General features: G+C 31.3%; 1 protein-coding gene and 1 non-coding gene across 2 annotated transcripts; both read left to right on the forward strand.

Moving 5' to 3' along the window:
* The first annotated feature begins 4,244 nt into the window (after positions 1-4,244).
* Positions 4,245-4,349, forward strand: LOC131178022 (small nucleolar RNA R71). Its single transcript, XR_009147153.1, has one exon. It is a non-coding gene; the product is annotated as a small nucleolar RNA R71 (small nucleolar RNA).
* Positions 4,350-14,777: 10,428 nt separating this feature from the next.
* On the forward strand, positions 14,778-18,315 carry LOC110639231 (probably inactive leucine-rich repeat receptor-like protein kinase At3g28040). The gene is made up of 2 exons (XM_021790091.2): positions 14,778-16,546; positions 16,633-18,315. Exons 1-2 carry the CDS (start codon positions 15,006-15,008, stop codon positions 18,110-18,112), a joined length of 3,021 nt encoding a protein of 1,006 aa, XP_021645783.2. The 5' UTR covers positions 14,778-15,005; the 3' UTR covers positions 18,113-18,315.
* Positions 18,316-21,785: the final 3,470 nt, after the last annotated feature.

Consider the following 21,785-nt stretch of genomic DNA (forward strand, 5'->3'; position numbering starts at 1 on the left):
ATTCACCCTATTATTTCCTTAGGTTATTATCAAAAACTGGGATCATAATCAATAAAACCTAATTGCTACGCATGTTCAATCTTACACAACAATTACGGATTATGAAGATGAACTAGCAATTGACCACATCAAACAATTAACTAATAGGCCTTTTTAACAAATCATTCAATAGTTCAAAGACAATGAAATCAGAAAATAATAGATATTCAAAATGATATAAATTTAAATTAAGAACCTGGTCTCACAAATCATGCAAAAGAACTTGAATCCCTTGAACTGAATTAAAAACTTAGCCACTCATGTTCATGGTTTACAGAAAAATAAAGAAAAATAAAGTAGAAATCTAAAAACAGAATGGAGAATGAAGGTTTTCTATGGAGAACGAATGTCTAAATTGGATGTGTTTTAGCTGCTGCCCAAAGACATATTTATAATAAAAAACCTAATCCCAAAGATAGGAACCAAACTAGGAAAAGTTTTGAAATTTAAAAGACAGATTTTCAGCCTGCATTCACGTCTCTAAAATCAAGGATGATTTTCAGCGACTTCCTTTCTAAATCTGTCTTTGCCCTCTTCAAGAAAGTTGTAGCCCTATTTCTTAGCTTTCTAACGGGTACTTATTTGTCTAAATCCGAGGTCTACAGCCCAAGTTATGGCCCAAAAATCGGGACTAGTTCAGACAGACAGTCCAGCCCATAGTGACAACTTCATTGCCATTTTTGACAATTAAAATGGCCTTATCTTGCTTCCAACCCTCATAGAAGTTGTAGAGGTGGCTCTTAAGGTTCAATTGAGCTTGGGCTTGCTTCATTTGGACCTCTGAAACTCCAGATACAAAATAAATACTGAAACTGGTTATGACAATCAAGTGTGGGCTTTTGTAATAGATCCATAGCTCATTTTATCAACCATGGAGACTGATTTGGGCTTTGGTCCCTCCTTATCATTTGAAGTGCTCTATCTTAGCTTTTCAATGGATTAAACAACAATCAATTTGGAGTCCCACAACTTTAGAAACACCTGAAAAATATAGCAAATGTCAAATACTGAAAATTTCTCCATTTAACACAATTATTCCACAACTATCTAAAAATATGCCTAAATGATAAATATACTTTAGTCAACTGAATTATGCATAAAAACATACTAGAAACACTAAATGTGATGGGAGTAAAATTAATAATTATGCACTTATCAAATTCTCCCATACTTATTCTATGCTTGTCCTCAAGCATGACTCAAATTCTCAATCAATTCTACTTAGAAGTTCCTTAGCTTCACCCTATCACAATATTTTCTAACAAAAGATTAAAAGTTTGAAAGAAGAAGCAAGTAAGGTAATAACCATCACAACAAAATCCATCAACACTATACCAATATATCAATAATTTTTCCAACATAAAACAAAAGGCTTGAAATCAATTAACATCATTCAATTAAAGTTTCATAAAATTTTAAGTCAATACATACCAAAACACAAGGCTAATTTATCAAGGCACAACAATTATAGCTCTTTGCAAATCTTAGGGGAGATTTTTTTTTTTTTTTGGAAATTGGCACTTCTCTCTTGTCATAGTTACTACTTTTTTTTTTTTTAATCGTCACCTTCAGAAAAGTACCTTGCTCATATCCTAGCTAGCTTTTGGCTTGAGAATCGACATGGGGTTCATGAAGACCCCTGGTTAGTTTATTTAGCAATTTTCAAGTTCAACATTTTATTTCCTCCAATTTATGCATCTACATATTATAAAGTGCTCTGATAGATTAAACAAAGTTCTGAAATATGTATGACATTAGTTTAAAGCACACATAACTAATCATTTCACCATTAAATCAAGCCTAAATGATTTATGCAGAAAAAAAAATTGCTCTATGGTATGAAGAAAAGAGAAAATCCATCATTAAAGTTACTATTACCTTGCCTAAAATCTCAAAAATTCAATCTAAAATAGAAAAGTTATTTCAAGGACAAAGCACTTCTCTTCGAGAGTTAATATAGAATCATGAATCAAGCTTATAAGAATAATTTTTATTTTATTTTATTTTTTTTAAATTAAAGCAACAAATTTCTCCTCCCCTACACTTAAAACTTACATTGTCCCCAATGTAAAGGCCAAATGCAAAGGAAAAGAAAAAAAATGATAAAAAATAAAATAAAATAAGATAAGGGAAAGAAAACAAATCTGATTGTGGCTAACAAGCCACCCATGGGTTGCTTCCCAAGAAGTGCTTTTGTTTATTATCGTTAGCTCAACATGGCAAAGCTCCTTAATCCACTGAATGCTCCTGAAACTCCTCATAAAATGGTTTGAGTTCATGACCGTTGACCTTGAACACTTTGTTAGTTCCTAAACTTTGAATTTCAACTGCACCATGAGGAACCACATTAGTAACAACAAAGGGTCCAATCCAATGAGAACGCAACTTACCAGGCATTAGCTCTAATCTTGAATTATACAATAAAACTTTTTGCCCAATCACAAACTGCTTCCTTAGTTTGTCATGGAATGCCTTTGTCTTTTTTTTTTTTTTTTTATAGATCCTAGAATTCTCATAAGCCTTAAGGTGAATTTCCTCTAATTCATGCAAATGTGATTTTCTTTCTAACTCATCCTCCATGCTTAACTCAAAAACATCCTGTACAAATGTATCAACAACATCAATAGAAAAGACAGAAAAGACAGAATGATCATCAGTAGGAAACTTCATGGAATCAAAGATGTTAAATTTGACAGTCTCTCCATCATACTCCATAGTTAAGGTACCCTCATCCACATCAATTTTTGTCTTGGCAATTTTTAGGAAAGGTCTTCCAAACAAAATCAAAGCTGAATTTGATGAGACAGCACTATCATCCTCCATATCCAGAATGTAAAAATCTGTAGGAAAAATCAATCCTCCAACCTGCACCAGCACATCCTCAACTACTCCTAATGGGTAAGTATTAGAATGATCAGCTAATTGAATAATGACACTGGTTTCTTTCAAAGGACCCAAATTCAAAGTTTGAAAAATTGAATATGACATGACATTAATAGATGCTCCTAAATCTGCCATTACATTTTTAAATTTAGAATCACCTATTCTGCAGGGAATAGAAAATGAACCTGGATTTTTATACTTATGGGGCAATTTTTGCTGAATTAATCAACACATTTTCCCCCACACTGATCTTCTCATTAGTACTCAACTTACGCCTTGTAGTGCATAATTCTTTAAGGAATTTGGCATAGCTGGGAACTTGTTTGATCGTATCAAGTAAATGTATATTAACCTCTACCTTCCTGAAAGTCTCCTAAATTTTTTTCTCCTGTTTTTCTTTCTTATTTTTAGCCAACCTGCATGGGAATGGAGGAAGAACATAATTATTAACCTTATTCAGTTTAGGTTTAGTATTTACCTCAACTTCAGGAACTTCAGACTCTTTTGCTCCTTGTTTCTTCTTTTTTATTGGCTCATGTGGAGTCTGATTATCAACTTCTTTCTCACTCCGCAACAGTATAGCACTCGCATTTTCTCTGGGGTTCATGACTATTTGTGATGGAAGCTTTCCAGAATCTTGAGCTTCTAGCTTACTCACAGATGAGGCTAACTGACCAATCTGCCTCTCTATGTTTTGAATGCTATTTCTGGTCTCCTGTTAAAACTGTTGTGTGTTGTTAGCCAAAGCCTTAACAATTTCATCAAGTGACATACCTTGATTTGAGGGAGGCGGAGGTGGAGGTGGAGGTGGTTGATTCACTTGTTATCTTTGCTGCTGGTATCGATTTTGCACCGGTTGGTTCCCATAACTCAGATTAGGATGATCTCGCCATCCTGGATTATAAGTATTAGAAAAGGAATCATACTTGTATTGTGGCTATCCATAATTTCCTACTGCATTAGCATGTTGCATTGATTCATCCTCTTGTAATGCAAGACACATGTCAGTAGCATGACCTGAACCCGAACAAATTCCGCATACCTTAACAATTTGCTTGTTCCCTAAAGCCAATTGCCTCACCAAAGAAGTTAAATCAGAAATTTATTTCTCAAGGTTAGATGTACTTACCTCATTAACCTTCATAGGTGTGTGATCCATTCTCATTCCAAACTGCTGAGAATTTGCTACCGTGTTAGCAATCAACCTCCTTGCCTCTTCTGGTGTCTTGTCAACCAAAGCCCCTCCACTGGCAGCATCTATCATATTGCAGTCCATTGGTAGAAATCCCTCATAGAAATACTGAATCAACGGCTACTCACTTATTTAATGATGGGGACAGCTTACACAGTTTCTTAAATCGTTCCCAATACTCATACAAGCTCTCTCCATTATACTGCCAGATGCCACAAATTTCTTTTCTTATATTGGCAGCACGGGAAGCAGGAAAATACTTCTTCAGAAATATCTGCTTCATCCCATTTCATGAGTTGACAAATCTGGAAGGAAGGTAATACAACCAATCCTTAGCTGTGTCTTCCAGTGAGAAAGGGAAAGCTCGAAGCTTGATTTGATCCTCTAAAACTCCTTGAGGTTTCATGCTGGAACACACAACATGAAATCCCTTTAAATACTTATGTGGATCCTCACCTGCAAGACCATGAAATTTAGGCAACAAATGGATTAGTCCATATTTTAACTCAAAAGCAACATTTAAAACAGGATATTGAATACACAAAGGCTGTTGGTTTAGATCAGGAGCAGCTAACTCTTTCAAAGTTCTAGCAGCCATGGTTTCGTTTTTGGAATTTGAATCCAAATTCGAATCCGAACTTAACTCCCTTAGAGATTAGACTCCTTCAGATGTACTTAGAATCTGCCTAGCTTGCTTAGCCAATTTTCTCAACCGTTTAGCTATTTTTTCTACTTCTGGATCAAAGACCAATTCACCGGATTGAGAAGTTTTTGTCATAAACAAAAAGAAATCAAAGTAAAAATAGAAAAATGCCTCAAAACCCTAGAAAATAATCGAATTTGGCCTCAAGAGGGTGGGGCTAAGAAATCCAATGGATTGATTGGTCTTGATCAAAACGTCATTTCCTTCAACATAGGTATGGGCCACCCTCCTAATTCAATCAAAATTCTTAATGAATAGTAACACCGTAATTTTTTTTCCAAAAACCTGAAAATAGCAACAACTCACAAACAAAATTAATAACAGAATATCCTAACACTAAAAACACGAAATCCAATAAATTTCAATCCCCGGCAATGGCGCCAAAATTCTTGATGGTGGTCGAATCCACCAAAATTTAAATTAATTAAAATTACCAGCTATAAAATATTTTCTGCAGCAAGTGGTAAATCCAGATCAAACCCTAGATACTGAATTACTAAAATTTTGTGCACTTGTGTAATGGAAAAAGAAAGAAACAAAGGTTGGGGGGAGGGGGGTGTAATTCGCAGTCCAAAGAAGAAATTAGAAATCAAAAATTAAGAACTAAAATTAAATATGAAACTCTCAAATGAAACAAACTTCAGTCCAAGGTAATTCGCATTCCAATACATTAATTTGATCATAGACAAAAAAAATATAATTATCTCTTATTGAATATTTAACGTAGATTTACCAAACAGTAAGGTAAACCCCTGACTTCCCTATACTCATCAATTCGAGCCCAGCACTCTTGTTGACTCTAATTATTAACTAAATTGGTATTAAGCAATCCTCATCAAATTAATAACTGATTTAAGAATAGGAAGTAGTTAAGCTGAACAACAATTTATGAAGCATAAATCATTTAATTCACCCTATTGTTTCCTTAGGTTATTATGGAAAACTGGGATCATAATCAATAAAACCTAATTGCTACTCATATTCAATCTTACACAACAATTACGGATTATGAAGATGAACTAGCAATTGACCATATCAAACAATTAACTAGTATGCCTTTTTAGCAAATCATTCAATAGATCAAAGATAATGAAATTAGAAAACAATAGATATTCAAAAAGAGATAAATTTAAATTAAGAACCTGGTCTCAAAAATCATGCAAAAGAACTTGAATCCCTTGAACTGAATTAAAACTTAGCCACTCATGTTCATGGCTTACAGAAAAATAAAGAAAAATAAAGAAGAAATCTAAAAAGAGAATAGAGAATGAAGGTCTTCTATAGAGAACGAAGGTCTAAATTGGATGTGTTTTAGCTGTTGCCCAAAGGCATATTTATAATAAAAAATCTAATCCCAATGATAGGAACCAAACTAGGAAAAGTTTTGAAATTCAAAAGACAGGTTTTCAGCCTGCATTTACGTCTCTGAAATCAAGGCTAATTTTAAGCAACTTCCTTCCTGAATCTATCTCTGCCCTCTTTAGGAAAGTTGTAGCCCTATTTCTTAGCTTTCCAACGAGTACTCATTTGCCTAAATCTGAGGTCTACAACCCAAGTTATGGCCCAAAAACCGGGACTGGTTCAGACAGATGGTCCAGCCCATAGTGACAACTTCATTGCCATTTTTGACAATTAAAATGGCCTTATCTTGCTTTCAGCCCTTCATAGAAGTTGTAGAGGTGGCTCTCAAGGTTTAATTGGGCTTGGGCTTGCTTCATTTGGACCTTTGAAACTCCAGATACAAAATAAATACTGAAACTGGTCATGATAATCAAGTGTGGCCTTTTGCAATAGATCCATAGCTCATTTTGTCAACCTTGTAAACTGATTTGGGCTTTGGTCCCTCTTTATCATTTAAAGTGTTCTATCTTAGCTTTTCAATGGATTAAACAACAATTAATTTGGAGACCCACAATTTTAGAAATACCTGAAAAATACAGCAAATGTCAAATACTAAAAATTTCTCCATTTAACACAATTATTCCACAACTATCTAAAAATATGCCTAAATGATAAATATACTTTATTCAACTGAATTATGCATAAAAACATACTAGAAACACTAAATGTGATGAGAGTAAAATTAATAAATTATGCACTTAACATCCATCGATGATTCCTGGTTCAAGTGTGAGTAGCATACCCATAAAATAATCAAGGTCTCAATCTCAACTACAATAAATGGATCATAAAAGCATTCTCCATCATCATTTTGAGATCGAAGGGGAAGCATTTATAGTTAGTCATGATGAATAAGAGCTAAGGAATGTAAATAAGGCTTTTTCATGTCCTATTAAAATAAATGGATTAAAACAATGGAAGGAGAGATGAGGCTATGAAATCATACATAGTTTGGGAACTTATTAATTTGTCAATGGGACATAAAGCTATTGGAATAAATGGGAATATCTGCTATAATGTTGGCATGATAAGTATATATCAATTTGACCCTAGGTAAGCACTTTGGCAAGCAGTGAAAAGGATATTAATGTATCTCAAAGGCACAACTGATTACTCATTATGTTATCAATGAGGTCATTTACAATTGAAAGCTATATGGATGCTAATTAGGGAGGAGATTTAGATGAGAGAAAATCTACCTCTGGTTATGTCTTCTTATTGAATGATGGCACCATATCATGAAGCAGTAAAAAAAAATCATCTATAACTTTAATAATAATGGAAATTGAGTTTGTAATATTTTCAATTAACTTCTAATGCACATGAGCGTGTTTGACAGTTATATTGAACAAGTGATGGTATATTATGATAGCCAAGCAGCGATAGCTTACGTAAAAGATTCTAAGTATCATGGAAAACTAAACACAGACATTAAATATATTCATAAAGTGAGCATGAAGTACATTTCTATACATGAAATTATAACAAATCTATTCACAATGCCTAATGGAAAAGATGTTTTCTATATGCTTGTAAAGTCATTAGGACTACGTAGACATTAATGTAGTTATACTTTTTTTTTTTTCTCAAAATATTCATGTATTTAACATTGTTTATGATAATGTCATTAATGTTTAATTGCATTTGTTGTTAAAACACAAACACACACACACACACACACACACACACACACACACACACACACACATATATATATGTTTATGTTAAGTACATAAACTCTGTATTATGAGAAGTATATTGGACAAATAATTAGATTGGCCTTCTCACAAAGGCAATCCCCTTCATTACCTAAGTGGAAAATGGAGATGAGAGATAATTTTTTTTTTTTTTATCTAAGTGATAATATTAAGAGCTTAAGCTTATAACATGGATAATTTTTTCGATTGGAATGGAAGTCATTGCAATAATTACATTGACTTAATTATGTGATTAAGTTACATTATTTGTCTCAAACACTTGATGTGAGTTCTGATATGTAAAATATTCAGTAGAATTGGGAACTCAAAGTTAGACATTATTAAGTATGCTTGAACTATCATCTGTACAGTATCCTGAATAGAAATATACGTTCCATGAGAAAGGAGAGAGTACCATAGCATGTGTCCAATAAGGGAAATACAAGTTAATATCTTTGCTTGTTATTGTGTGAGATCCTAAATATTTTAAGTAATCTTTACCTGTACCCTTATGACTTCAATATGTTACTTGAGATTTAGTTTAATTTTTGTTATCTTAGAGAGTTGCCAAAGGGTCATGTGAGATTTAGTCTAGCAGGGTACTCCTAGAAAAGCGAATTAAATTAAGGTTGAGAGAATTTGAAAAAGAGGAAGATCATTATGTATTATCACATTAGTTTGTATTTATTGACTAATTAATTATGTTTACCTATCTGAAATGATATAATCACAAACTCAAAATACATTTAATGAGGCCAAAAGAGATATGAATGTGATAAATAACCTAAGGTACTGCCTACTACATCTCTTTAAATTTTACAATTCAAAAAGATAAATTATCCTAATGTATAGCATATGAGCTCTTATATGAAATTATAGTGATTGAGAAAACAATTAATCTCATTATATGTGAGTAGGTGATGATAGATGTGAGCCCAATCTACTCATGTTGGCCCATAAAGCAAGCCCAATCTCACATGGAGGCCACACATTCAAAAGAATTAAGGAGTTTCACGTACCCAAAATTTGTAGGGGATAATAACTCCGCTCTACTTTTTGAACATGGGCTATCTGTGTGTATTTGAACACAGAGGCAAGGGTAAGAATGTAATGGAATTGCTGGCCATGAAGAGCAAAAAAAGGGTGTGCACATGTGTGCCAGAGGTAGTCCATTTATAATTTTTATTTCTCAAGTAATTTTGAGAGTATAGTGCAGTCCATATAACTTTTAAATTGTGAAATATATGTTTTAATTTCCGTTTATATGATCAAACGTAAACTAAAGGCACAAGGTTGAAGTTGTAGGATTTGCATGCATGAAATCCTTGTTCTGGATGATTATATATATATATATATATATATATATATATATATATATATATCATTTCATAATAAAATCGAATTATATTATTTTAAAATTAAATGAAAATGAAATTTATTTCATTTATAGATAAATTCATAGTTAAATTATTAATATCAATTTTAATGTGTGCATATTTATATTAATTTAAGTATAATTAATTTCATAAAATTAAAAATATAAAATCTCAAATAAATTTATAACTATAAAATTTTAATGTATTGGAACATTATTTTTGACTTCACACTTATCTTAACTTGTACAATGCTGCGCATAATACAAGCATGCAAAACACCAAAAGCCATAATTGTGCTTATATTATTATTTAAAAGAGCCATCAATTTAATTGAATTAACAATTAGTAATTAATTGCTATTTTGTAATTTAAAAAAAAAACTATTTTTTTAAAATTTCTGAAAAAAAGAATTAACCTTTTTATTTTTCTAGATAATTTCAGAACAAAAGGTTTTTGTTTTTTTTTTTTTTAAATAAAAATGTGAGGCCCAAAATGATTGACAGGCAACAAAGAGACATGGCCTCACGGGGCAGGAAGAAGCTTAAAGATGAGACAAATTAGGTCACAGCTAAGAGCGTTAGGGTTGATGGGTTAACGACAAAACAAACGCCTTGATATGAGGTGGGAATATCTCGCCGCCCAAACCCAAATCATTCTCTATTATCAGCAAACGCCTTGATATGCGGTGGGAATATCTCAACGCCCAAACCCAAATCATTCTCTATTATCATATTACCCTGCCATTCCTTCCTTTTATATATATATATATATATATATGCACATTTAAATTTGCCCAACGAAGGAGCTAAAAGATTTAGTTTGGAGAACCAGTAATAGATTATTAACAATTCATAAGAATTTTTTTATTGTATTTCTAATAATTTATAAGAATAGTTTTTTTTATTGTATTTGCTATTTGAAACTTCTCTCATAATAATTTCATGTAAATTATAATTTAGGTTTCGTTTAAAAAATGTTTTCTGTATTTTTTAGGATTTAGATACTAAAAAAATAAATAAATGAAAAATATTATTTTGATAAAAAAGTTAAATTATTTTTAAAGAAAATGACTTCATATTTTTAAAAGAGAAAAATTTTTTATTTTTTATATTTTAATAATTTTATTAAAATTTGAAAACAGTTACATATACACAAACATAAATATATATCATTAATTTAATATTATAATAAAATAATAAAAAATATTTTTTATATATAAATTATTTTTTTAAAATAAATAAAGTTTAAATTAAAAAAAATATAAAAAATCATTTGTAATTAATTAAAATGAAAAACTTATTTAAGCACGTGTCTCTCTCTCTCAACTCCACTAGCCTCTCTAAATTCTTTCCATTATCTCTGTCCCTTTTTCTTCCTTGTGAGCTCTTTGAAGTGACCATCGATAAGTATTTTCATTTATGTTGCCCTTATCCATTTTCTTTTTGTGTTTTTTACATTTATTTTACATTTTTCTCCATAATCTCAATATTTTTGTTCTTTTGAAATATATATGTGTTTGTCCTCATATCATCTAAGCTTCATTTCTTATTTTTGAAAGATTTGATATTTCTTTCTGGAAGGATTTGGTATTCTCTTATTTACGAGGATTTATTATTTTCTTAATTGTAATAATTTATCCTTTTTTTTTCTTTTTTATTATAGAGATATTAAGTGTTTGCTTTATTATTGGGGTAGAACTATAATGATAGAAAGTGTAAATTTTTTCTTCATGAGAATATCAAAATTTAATAATTTTAAGATTAAATTTCTAGAATGACTGTAAAGTTAAATAGTGGTATATCTTTATTTAATAAAAGCTCTATTATATATATATATATATATATATATATATATGGTCTTATTTTCAATAATAATAAAGATAATTTTTAAGAGATTTAATAAGATACATACTTTTTATTAATTATTATAAATATAAATATTAGGACTATATAATGATGGAGCAAGGATTTATTTTCAAGGGGCCAAAACAATAGTTAATATATGTCTACTTATAAATATAATACTTCTTTTTATCCATAAACATGCACGAGTAATTTTTTTTTTTCGAAATCTAGTGAGGCCATGGCACCCAGCAGGCCCTGTCTCTGTCATCGGGGATCATGCATGCATGGCTATTGGTCTTCAAATCAAAAGAAATAATAATACTGTGCGGAAATTAAAAAAAAATTATTATATGACTAAATTACATATTATCATATAATATATATATTTTTTAATTTTTAACTATATATATATATTTTAATTAAAAATTATATAATTAAAAAATGTATAGAAAATAATATAATATTTTTATCAAGGATAATATATAATATAATTTTGATATTAATATTATAATTTTAATATTAATATTATTATTTTTATTGCTGTTTTGATGCTAGAAGTTTAATATTATTTATACTATTTTAAAATAATAATTTTAGATCTAAAATTTGATATTCAAATTGAAATGGGAACCAAAACTTGAAATTAAAATTTTAAATAAAATCAAAACTAAAATCAGAATAATATTGTAATTATTTAGAGATTCTATTTTTGGTTCCTAATTAAATATAACCATGCCAAAACAGGAACAAACTTTCTTAATAAATATTATGAAATTTATTTCCTTAAAAAAGAGATTATCTATAGAAAATTTTTTAAATAAAATTTAAAATTTATAATGCAACATTTTGAAAAAAAAAAAATTTTGGGGGTGCAATAATAGATAAATTTATTAATTATATAAATATAACCTTAAATTTAAAGTGGTCAGGTAAACTCAAAATTATTATTTTTTTTAAATAGTGTGCCGAAATTTTTTATTTAACCTATTACACTCTTAAATTTTTATTTCTATATATTGCATCATTTATTTTTTTATACTATAATCAATAAATATCATTTTCTCAAATTAATAGTAAATAGTTGAATTGATTACTTAATTAAATTCATTTTTATGGATAAAATTTAAAAATTATGTTTATTAATTATAAAAATTAAAAAGTACAATAAATTAAAATAAAAAAAATTAAAGATGTAATAAATTAAAATAAAAATAATCAATGGTGCATTCGATTATTTTCAAATAATTTGAAAATTATTTTATACATCTATCAGCCCATTTAAATGAACTCATTTTTAAAATAAATTTAGAGATATATATATCTCGATTTTGTAGGCCAATTTAAGAGAGAGCATCTCAGTTGTTTATTTCCTAACAAATTTAATATTGCAGACTAAATTCAATTTTAATTAACTTTCATAAATTAGAAATAAATTCAGCTATTAATTGAAATAAGTTAAATTATTATTTTAATCTCTGTTTATTTCAAAAAAATAATATTTTTTTCATAAAAAATATTTTATAAAAAATATTTTTCATAAAAATTGTTATTATTTAATTATAATATCAAACTAATAGTATGTGTTTATGTAATATATGTATAAATATTTTCACAATTTAATAAATTTATTAAAATGCAGAAAATAATTTTTTTAAATAAAAAAGTTATTTTCCTTAAAAACAATTTAATTTTCCTTTTGATTAGATAAATTTTTTTCTATTAGTTTATTTTTTTTTGTATTTTTAGTATTTTAAATATTAAAAAAATATGAAAAACAATACTTTTTACAAATTTAATTAATTTTCATAATTATATTATATACACATAAATTTTTAATCGTTGAAGTATAAAATAGTGGAACGTTCAACCACAAGCACTGCAAGAACTTCATAGGTTACTTGATAAGTGAGTTTAAAAAATTGACATACAGTGTAATCTTTTTATCTTTATTTTTATTTTTTTATTTAAAATATATTTTATTATATTTAATATTAATTTTTTATTTAAATATTTAAAATTTTAATTATTAAAATATTATCTCATAAAAAATAATAATTATTATTTAAAATTATTTTTAGTAAACCCTCGCATTATATTACTCATTTAATTCTGGTTCACGTACAATCGACACCAAAGGGAACAGAAATCAGATAAAAGGCAATAGAAAGACAGAACGGGCTCAGATACTGACAATGGACCGGACTCAGACACTGACAATGGTCTTTTATATATATATATATATATATTGGTTGATTGCAAAGAAATTTTGAAAATATGAACCTAACTTTGAAGGTAGATGGTAAAAGTTTGAATCTGAAATTAGGGCTAACAGTAAAATCATGTACGCATGGTTGATCATCATATTATATATTTCCAATAATTAATTATTTTTTAAACATTATTTTAATATACATATGACGTTGCTGTGTGTTTTTTAGGTATTTGATTTATTCCTTTGGTTGGATTGAAGGTCAAAAAATAGTAAGGATTGATGGTTGATTTGCAGTCAGTAATAAAAAATAACTTATAAGATGAAGCATTAAGTAATTTTGTGAAAAATTTATTAAACCTCAACTGTTTATATAAGGATTGAGGTGGCAATTATATAAAATTTTGGCTAAATTTTTATTCATTTCTTATTTAGGTCATAACGAAACGTATTTTAATAGTTATCTAATCTCAAAAGGCAATGATCTTTTTACTTAATTGATCTTGGATAGTAGATCATTTCTGTAAAATATCGCTTTAGAGATTGCCTCCTGAGCTCAAAACCATCAAGTGTTTGGACCTGAGCTCGGTTAACCCGAGTTCATCAAAATCGGTTTTAAGATCTTTTATATCAATATATTTAAATAATTATTCTTAAAAAATTATTCATAAAATTTAATAATCTATTTTTGAAAAAATTTATATATTTAAAATTTAAAATTTTTTAATAATGATACTTTAAAAATCATCAGGTAATACATATGTTTTCTTCTATTTTATTTATATTTTATTGATATATATCATAATTTAAAAACAATAAAAAAACATATTAATTAACGCTTGAAATAAAATTATAATGAATTAAAAGTTTTATTATTAATAAAATTTTATAATATCATTATAAAAATATAAATAAAATATCTAAATATTAAATTGATTATTAAAATAAAATAATAAATAATTTATACGATAAATCTTAAATTTATAAATTTTTTCTTAGACTCTATTTGTTTAATTTTATGAAAAATATTTTTTTAAAACATATTATTTTAAAAAATATTTTTTACATAAACTCTTTAAAAAATAGATTAACAAAAAATATATTTTTTTTAATAAAAAAATTAATTCATTATTAAAAAAAATAACTTTATATTTTTAAAATAAGAAGTCAATTTTTATTTTTAAATTTTGATAATATTATTAAAATATAAAAATATTTATATATATATATATAAATATATTTATATGTTAATTTAATATTATAATAAATAATAAAAAAATATTTTTCATAAAAAATAATTTCTATTTACAAACTATTTTCCTATTAAGCTTCTGTTCCAGGTCTATAAAAGGACACTAATTGGCAATTTCCAATTTTCTTTTTCTAATCTTTGAATAGAATAAAGGAAAAGAAAAACAAATTAGAAAAAGACAAAGAAAAGACACCGAATCCTATCTCTCTCGTGATCTATCTCGCCCCGTGAACACGATTATGCGACATCACTTTCCCACAGAGCAACGCAGCATCCAACACCGTCTCACAGACTCACATGGCTTTCCTTATCGAGTCGAGAATCAGAATATCTTCTACTTCATCATAGGCTTGCATGTATCCGTATCTAATTAAGCAGCAGAAAAAGAAAGAAAAAGTCCCGGTTAATTATGGGTTTTGCTCAATTCTTGTTATATTTTCTTCTTTCAGCAGCTTCTCTCAAAGCTTGCATGGGCAATGATGCTGTGCCCATCCAACTCAACGATGACGTTTTGGGTCTCATCGTTTTCAAGTCAGACCTCATCGATCCATCTGCCTCTCTCAGCTCGTGGAACGAAGATGATGATTCCCCATGTTCATGGAAGTTCATAGAGTGCAATCCTGTTACTGGTCGAGTTTCTCATGTTTCCCTTGATGGCTTGGGCTTGTCAGGAAAATTGGGCAAAGGACTCCAAAAGTTGCAGCATTTGAAGGTATTATCGCTTTCGAATAACAATTTTAGTGGTGAAATTAGTCCTGACTTTGCTCTCATGACCGGTCTTGAAAGGCTTAACCTCAGTCACAACAGCCTATCTGGTCTCATTCCTTCATCAATTGTCAATATGACTTCCATTAGATTTCTCGATCTATCCGAAAATTCTTTCTCAGGACCACTCAATGATGATTTCTTTCAGAACTGTTTATCCCTTCGGTATCTTTCTCTAGCTGGGAATGGGCTTGAAGGTCCATTGCCCAGTACTCTAGCAAGTTGCTCTTCTTTGAATACTCTCAATCTCTCCAACAACCATTTTTCTGGTAACCCAGATTTCTCTACTGGGATTTGGTCATTGAAACGCCTTAGAAATTTGGATCTTTCAAAAAATGAGTTTTCAGGTTCCGTTCCACCAGGTGTGTCTTCCCTCCACAGCTTGAAAGCGTTACAACTCGAGGGCAACCAATTCTCAGGACCACTACCTGTAGATATTGGACTGTGCATACACTTGCTTAAATTGGATTTGAGCGACAATCACTTCAGTGAAGCATTGCCGGAGTCTTTGGGCCAGCTGAGCTCTTTGACCTATTTCAGTTTATCAAATAATATGCTCACCGGTGATTTCCCTTGGTGGATCGGGAAAATGACCAATCTTGAATACTTGGACTTTTCTAGTAATGGTCTTACGGGAAGCCTCCCTTCATCCATCAGTGATTTGAAATCTCTCAACTACCTGAGTTTGTTCAATAACAAACTCACTGGTAACATTCCCACATCAATGGTTGACTGTAGCAGGTTATCTGTGATTCGGTTGAGAGGTAACAGCTTTAACGGCAGCATACCAGAGGGCTTGTTTGATCTTGGACTAGAGGAAGTAGATTTTTCGAACAATAATCTGATTGGTTCAATCCCTCCTAGTTCAAGTAGATTCTATGGATCTCTTCATTCACTTGACCTTTCAAGAAACAATCTCACAGGAAATATTACAGCAGAAATGGGTCTTTCTTCCAATTTGAGATACTTGAATTTATCATGGAATAATCTTCAATCAACAATGGCTCCAGAGCTTGGCTACTTCCAGAACCTAACAGTTTTGGATCTTCGAAACAGTGCCATATTTGGTTCAATCCCTGCGGACATATGCGAGTCTGGAAGTTTGAGCATTCTTCAACTCGATGGGAATTCATTGACAGGCCCGATTCCTGAAGAGATCGGAAACTGTTCGTCTCTCTACCTGCTGTAAGTTCTGCACTGGCTATTTTGATTTTTTTTTGCCCCTTTTCTTTCCCAGTGTGTAATTTTTCTTTATGCGCATACTTCTGCAGGAGCTTCTCTCACAATAATTTAAGTGGTCCCATTCCTAAGTCCATTTCAATGCTAAACAAGCTCAAGATCCTAAAATTGGAATTTAATGAACTGAGTGGAGAGATACCTCTAGAGCTTGGGAAACTAGAGAAACTGCTTGCTGTCAACATATCATATAACAAGCTCATAGGTAGGCTTCCTTCCGGGGGCATATTTCCAAGCCTGGATCAAAGTTCTTTGCAGGGAAATTTGGGAATTTGCTCACCCTTGCTCAAGGGACCATGTAAAATGAATGTGCCAAAGCCTCTAGTCCTTGATCCTTATGCCTATGGCAACCAAATAGAAGGCCATCGGCCAAGGAATGTATCCTCTGACTCCACAGGGTATCGTCACCACATGCTGCTTAGTGTTTCTGCTATTATTGCGATTTCAGCAGCTATATTCATAGTGTTAGGAGTGATAGTCATAAGCCTTGCCAATATATCTGCTCGGAAGAGGCTTGCATTTGTGGATCATGCCTTGGAAAGCATGTTCTCTAGCTCTTCAAGGTCTGGAGCCATAGCAACAGGCAAGCTGGTTCTGTTAGATTCAAGATCTTCACCTGATTGGATCAGCAATCCAGAATCACTGCTCAATAAGGCTGCTGAAATCGGAGGAGGAGTATTTGGAACAGTTTACAAGGTCTCTTTGGGTGGTTCAGAGGGAAGAATGGTAGCAATTAAAAAGCTTGTTACATCCAATATAATCCAGTATCCAGAAGACTTTGATCGAGAAGTTCGAATATTAGGAAAAGCAAGTCACCCAAATCTCATATCACTGAAAGGCTATTACTGGACACCTCAATTGCAGTTGTTGGTATCAGAATTCGCACCCAATGGTAGCTTACAAGCAAAACTCCATGGCAGGCTACCTTCTACTCCACCTCTTTCTTGGGCTAACAGATTCAAAATTGTGCTTGGAACAGCCAAGGGGCTTGCTCACTTGCATCATTCCTTCCGTCCACCAATCATTCACTATAGCATAAAACCCAGCAATATCCTTCTTGATCAGAATTACAACCCAAAGATTTCAGATTTTGGACTTGCGAGGCTTTTGACAAAGCTTGATAAGCATGTCATAAGTAATAGATTCCAGAGCGCATTGGGGTACGTGGCACCAGAACTAGCATGCCAGAGCTTGAGGGTGAATGAGAAATGTGATGTATATGGTTTTGGAATTTTGATTCTTGAGCTTGTGACAGGTAAAAGGCCGGTTGAATATAGTGAAGAAAACGTGATGATACTAAACGATCATGTGAGGGTTTTAGTTGAGCAAGGGAACGCCTTGGATTGTGTTGATCCTAGCATGGGGGATTATCCAGATGGTGAAGTCTTGCCAGTGCTCAAATTGGCCCTGGTGTGTACCTCTCACATTCCATCCAGCAGGCCTTCAATGGCAGAAGTGGTGCAAATCTTGCAGGTCATCAAGACCCCAGTTCAACAGAGAATGGAAATCTTCTAGTTAAAGAAGCTAATTATTTCTTGTGTCACTTTTCTTTTGATTGATGTTAATTTGGTTACCTGGCTTTCTGTTTGATCATTTCTGTAATATTATAAGCAATTTTCTTCCCCCGTCAAAATATGGATGCTCGTGAGTTATTTAATTAGTTTTCATTTTGGACTGCTGCTAGGTGTGGTACCTAGAAGAGGACAAAATTTTTTTAATCCTTCTTCTCAATTTATCCTAATTACATTTTAAACCCGCAATGTTTATTCCTTTTCACAAATATCCTTATGTTTTAGTTATGTTTACGAAAAAATTTTATATAAAGATGTCTAATTATTGGCAATAATGATCTAGCTCAGCATATATCCGGATAGACCAAAGATATTGCAATCTATGCTAAGATGCTCTATATATAATAATAGTTTTTAAAATAATGTAATTTAAATAACTATTTACAAATATAATATAATTCTGAAACTATTTACTAAAATAATATTTACTTAAGAAAATGCTACTTGAAAAAACATTTTTAAGTGATGTTACATCACGTTAAAATGCTCAAGAAAACACCATTTGAAATGGATTTTTCTAAAGCGGTGTCACATCATGTCAGAAAATATAGAAATTACTTAAGAAAACACAATTAAATGGTGTTTTCTTAAGCGGTGTCTGATACACTTGTATCATACAAATATTTTAAGGTACTATTGCATTGTATTTCATAGCATTTAGGTAGTTAATTGCATACATTTCACTTAGTTTCATTAGTTTTTGTTAATTATGTTAATATTTGCTCAATTTCCTATTTTCTGTATCTTTTCAGGTGTTTTAAGGTAGAACCAATGCATGGAAGTCGATTGGACAAGTTTAGAAAGTAGGAAAAGCAAGAAGAGTTGTTGCATAAGACTACACGGGTCCTGTAAGGACAAAGTCTGACCTATGTAACCCCCTGGTCAAGAGAAAATGAAGAAGACATGGAGAAGCCACAGTACACGGGTGGTGTAACAGACCCCGTGTACCTCACATACCCTAGTGTAATCATTTGGAAGCTAAAACTTGGAGAGCCAAGGAGAGATGACAGTACACAGGCCGTGTTCATGGACCCATGTGAACTCCCTACCCCCGTGTAACTTGTTGCCTCCTCATGAATGAAGCTCGAAATTAGTCCAAAAAATTATGCGACCCAAGGCCATGTAGTGCCACACAGGTTGTGTACTTTACAGTAGATAGATTTCTATTTTGACTCTAATTCTATTCCACTCATCTAAAAAGACTTCTAAGGCTCTTGGGACTCTGAAACGTGACTCTGAGGAACCTGATATAAATACTAAAAGATCGAGACATGCAGAAAAAAAAGCCTTCAGTTGAAGTTAGAGTTAGTTTTAGTTTACATACAAACCCTAGTTTTCTAAGCAACTTGGAGAGAATGTGCATCAGCATCAAGGAAAAGGACTCTTAGCTAAAATTTCAAAAGTTCAAGGTAGCAGAATATTTATTCTGGGTTTTTTTGTTATATTTCTTCAAATTGTCTTATGTTATTTTATTTTAATTCCATTATGTTTGTTAAGCTCACCATGACTAAGTAGTTTGTTTAATTCTAGAATTATGAGAGTAGCACTCTTAATGTCTGTTATGGATATATACTGAGTTTATTTAATGGATTTGAGTTTTCTTCTTTGATTCAATATTCTGTGTTTTTAATGCATACTATGTGTTGGTACCCACTTAGTCATGATATAAGATACTAGTTGATGAACTAAAAGGTGAAGACTAGTGTTGGAAATTAAAATTTTGAACCTAGAAAATCTAACCTAGAGATAGGCTGAAATCCTTTATGGAATCTCATAATTAATTAAAGAGCTTAAAGGATTTTAATTAAGATTAATTGCCACAAAAGTAGGGTTCAGGTTAATTAAAATACACTTTAGGTGCCTTGAGAGAGTACTTAAGATATCTTAGGATTAAATTTTATCAAAGTAATGATTCTCAATCTATTAAATAGGTGAAGTTAGGTCTATGATAAGGTTAAAGTGTGAATTCTTAATTATGAAATTGTTTAGTCAATTGATTCTAATTTAAATTCATAGCTTTATTTTCTTTTCATTCTCAGCATCTGTAGTAGTAGTTTAGATTAAATCTCTCAACATATTCAGTAGTTTAAACACCAAAATTATTGTCTAGCTTAGTGCTTATGCCTATAAATTTCTCATGGGAACTATACTCTGCTCACTACTGTATTACTTGTTCGCGATCCGTGCACTAGATTGTAAACCAGTAAATAAGATTTTAGCGCCATTTCTGGGAAATTTTTAGTAGTATTAAGCGATAGGCAATTTAGCTAATTTAGATATTTATTTTTATTATTTTAATATTTTAATTTATTTTTACTTCTTATTCCTTTTTCAGGCCCTCTATTTAGTTTATGACTAGAACAAAACCTGAAGAAGAGCTGCTTGAATTGGATTCTAAAATAGACAAGACTCTAAGAGCCACCAAGAGAGGAAGGAAACATTAAGAACCAGAACCTGTAGTTTTTGAAATTCCAGTCATGGCTAACAACAACAACAGGCCAAGACCTTTGAGGGGCTATGGAGCCCCAACTATCCGAGGATTCTAATCTAGTGTTACCAGGACCACAATAGAGGCCAATAATTTTGAATTCAAATCGGCATGGCTTCAAATGATTCAACAACTCAATTTGGAGGTTGAACTGTGGAGGATCCACATTATCATCTTCAGTGCTTTCTTCCTTTGTGCGATACCTTCAAGATGAGTGGAGTCTCTAATGAAGCTATTAGACTCAGAGCATTCCCATTCTCTCTCAGAGATAAGGTAAAAAAGTGGCTACTTTCTCAATCAGTTAGAACATTCACCACTTAAGAGGATCTTTCACAAGCCTTTTTAGTAAGGTACTTCCCACCTACAAAGACTGCAAAATTAAGAATAGAGCTAAACACTTTTAGGCAAAGTGAAGGAGAATCACTCTATGACACATGGAAAAGGTACAAAGAACTATAAAGGGAATGCCCACACTATGGCATAGAAGACTGGCTCCTAGTTTAGAACTTTTATAATAGTTTGCTATCATATACAAGGAGTACAATTGATTCTACAGTAGGAGGAGACCTCATGGAAAAGATAGTCTTGAACTTCTGGAGAGAGTTGCTTATCACAATTTTTAGTGGTCAAACAAAAGAGGAGATATTAGGAGAACAACAGGGATCCTATAATTGGATGCCCTAAGCATGATCAATACTTAGTTTGACCAGCTTACAAGGAAACTTGACAAAATGCAAGCCAATGCATTAGGGTCAAGCAGCCAACACTGTGACTACTGTAGAGGAGGACACATGACTTCAGAATGCAGCAACTATAGTGAGCCTTCCATAGAACAGATGAACTATTTAAATAATAGAGAAAACTTCAACCAAAGGTAGATTAATAATCCATACTCAAATACTTACAACCCTGGATGGAGGAACCACCCTAGCTTCGCATGGTCAAACTCACAGAACCAGTAGAATCAGCCTGTTAACAAGCAGCAGAGATATAGACCACCATCGCCACCTAGTTTTCAGAATAGAGGATAGAACTTAGCACAGCCACCACCACTTCCTCAACCTCAACAGTTCGAAGCAAAGTTGACCATGGAACTCGTGATGGAGAGCTTTTTAGCAGCATAATAATA

Source organism: Hevea brasiliensis, chromosome 2 (assembly GCF_030052815.1).
Source record: "Hevea brasiliensis isolate MT/VB/25A 57/8 chromosome 2, ASM3005281v1, whole genome shotgun sequence".
NCBI classification, from domain to species: Eukaryota; Viridiplantae; Streptophyta; class Magnoliopsida; order Malpighiales; family Euphorbiaceae; genus Hevea; species Hevea brasiliensis.

Coding starts and splice junctions, on each gene's coding strand:
- LOC110639231 (XM_021790091.2), top strand. CDS start 15,006: ATGGGTTTTGCTCAATTCTTGTTATATTTTCTTCTTTCAGCAGCTTCT. Junction 16,547..16,632: donor TGTTCGTCTCTCTACCTGCT/GTAAGTTCTGCA, acceptor ATACTTCTGCAG/GAGCTTCTCTCACAATAATT.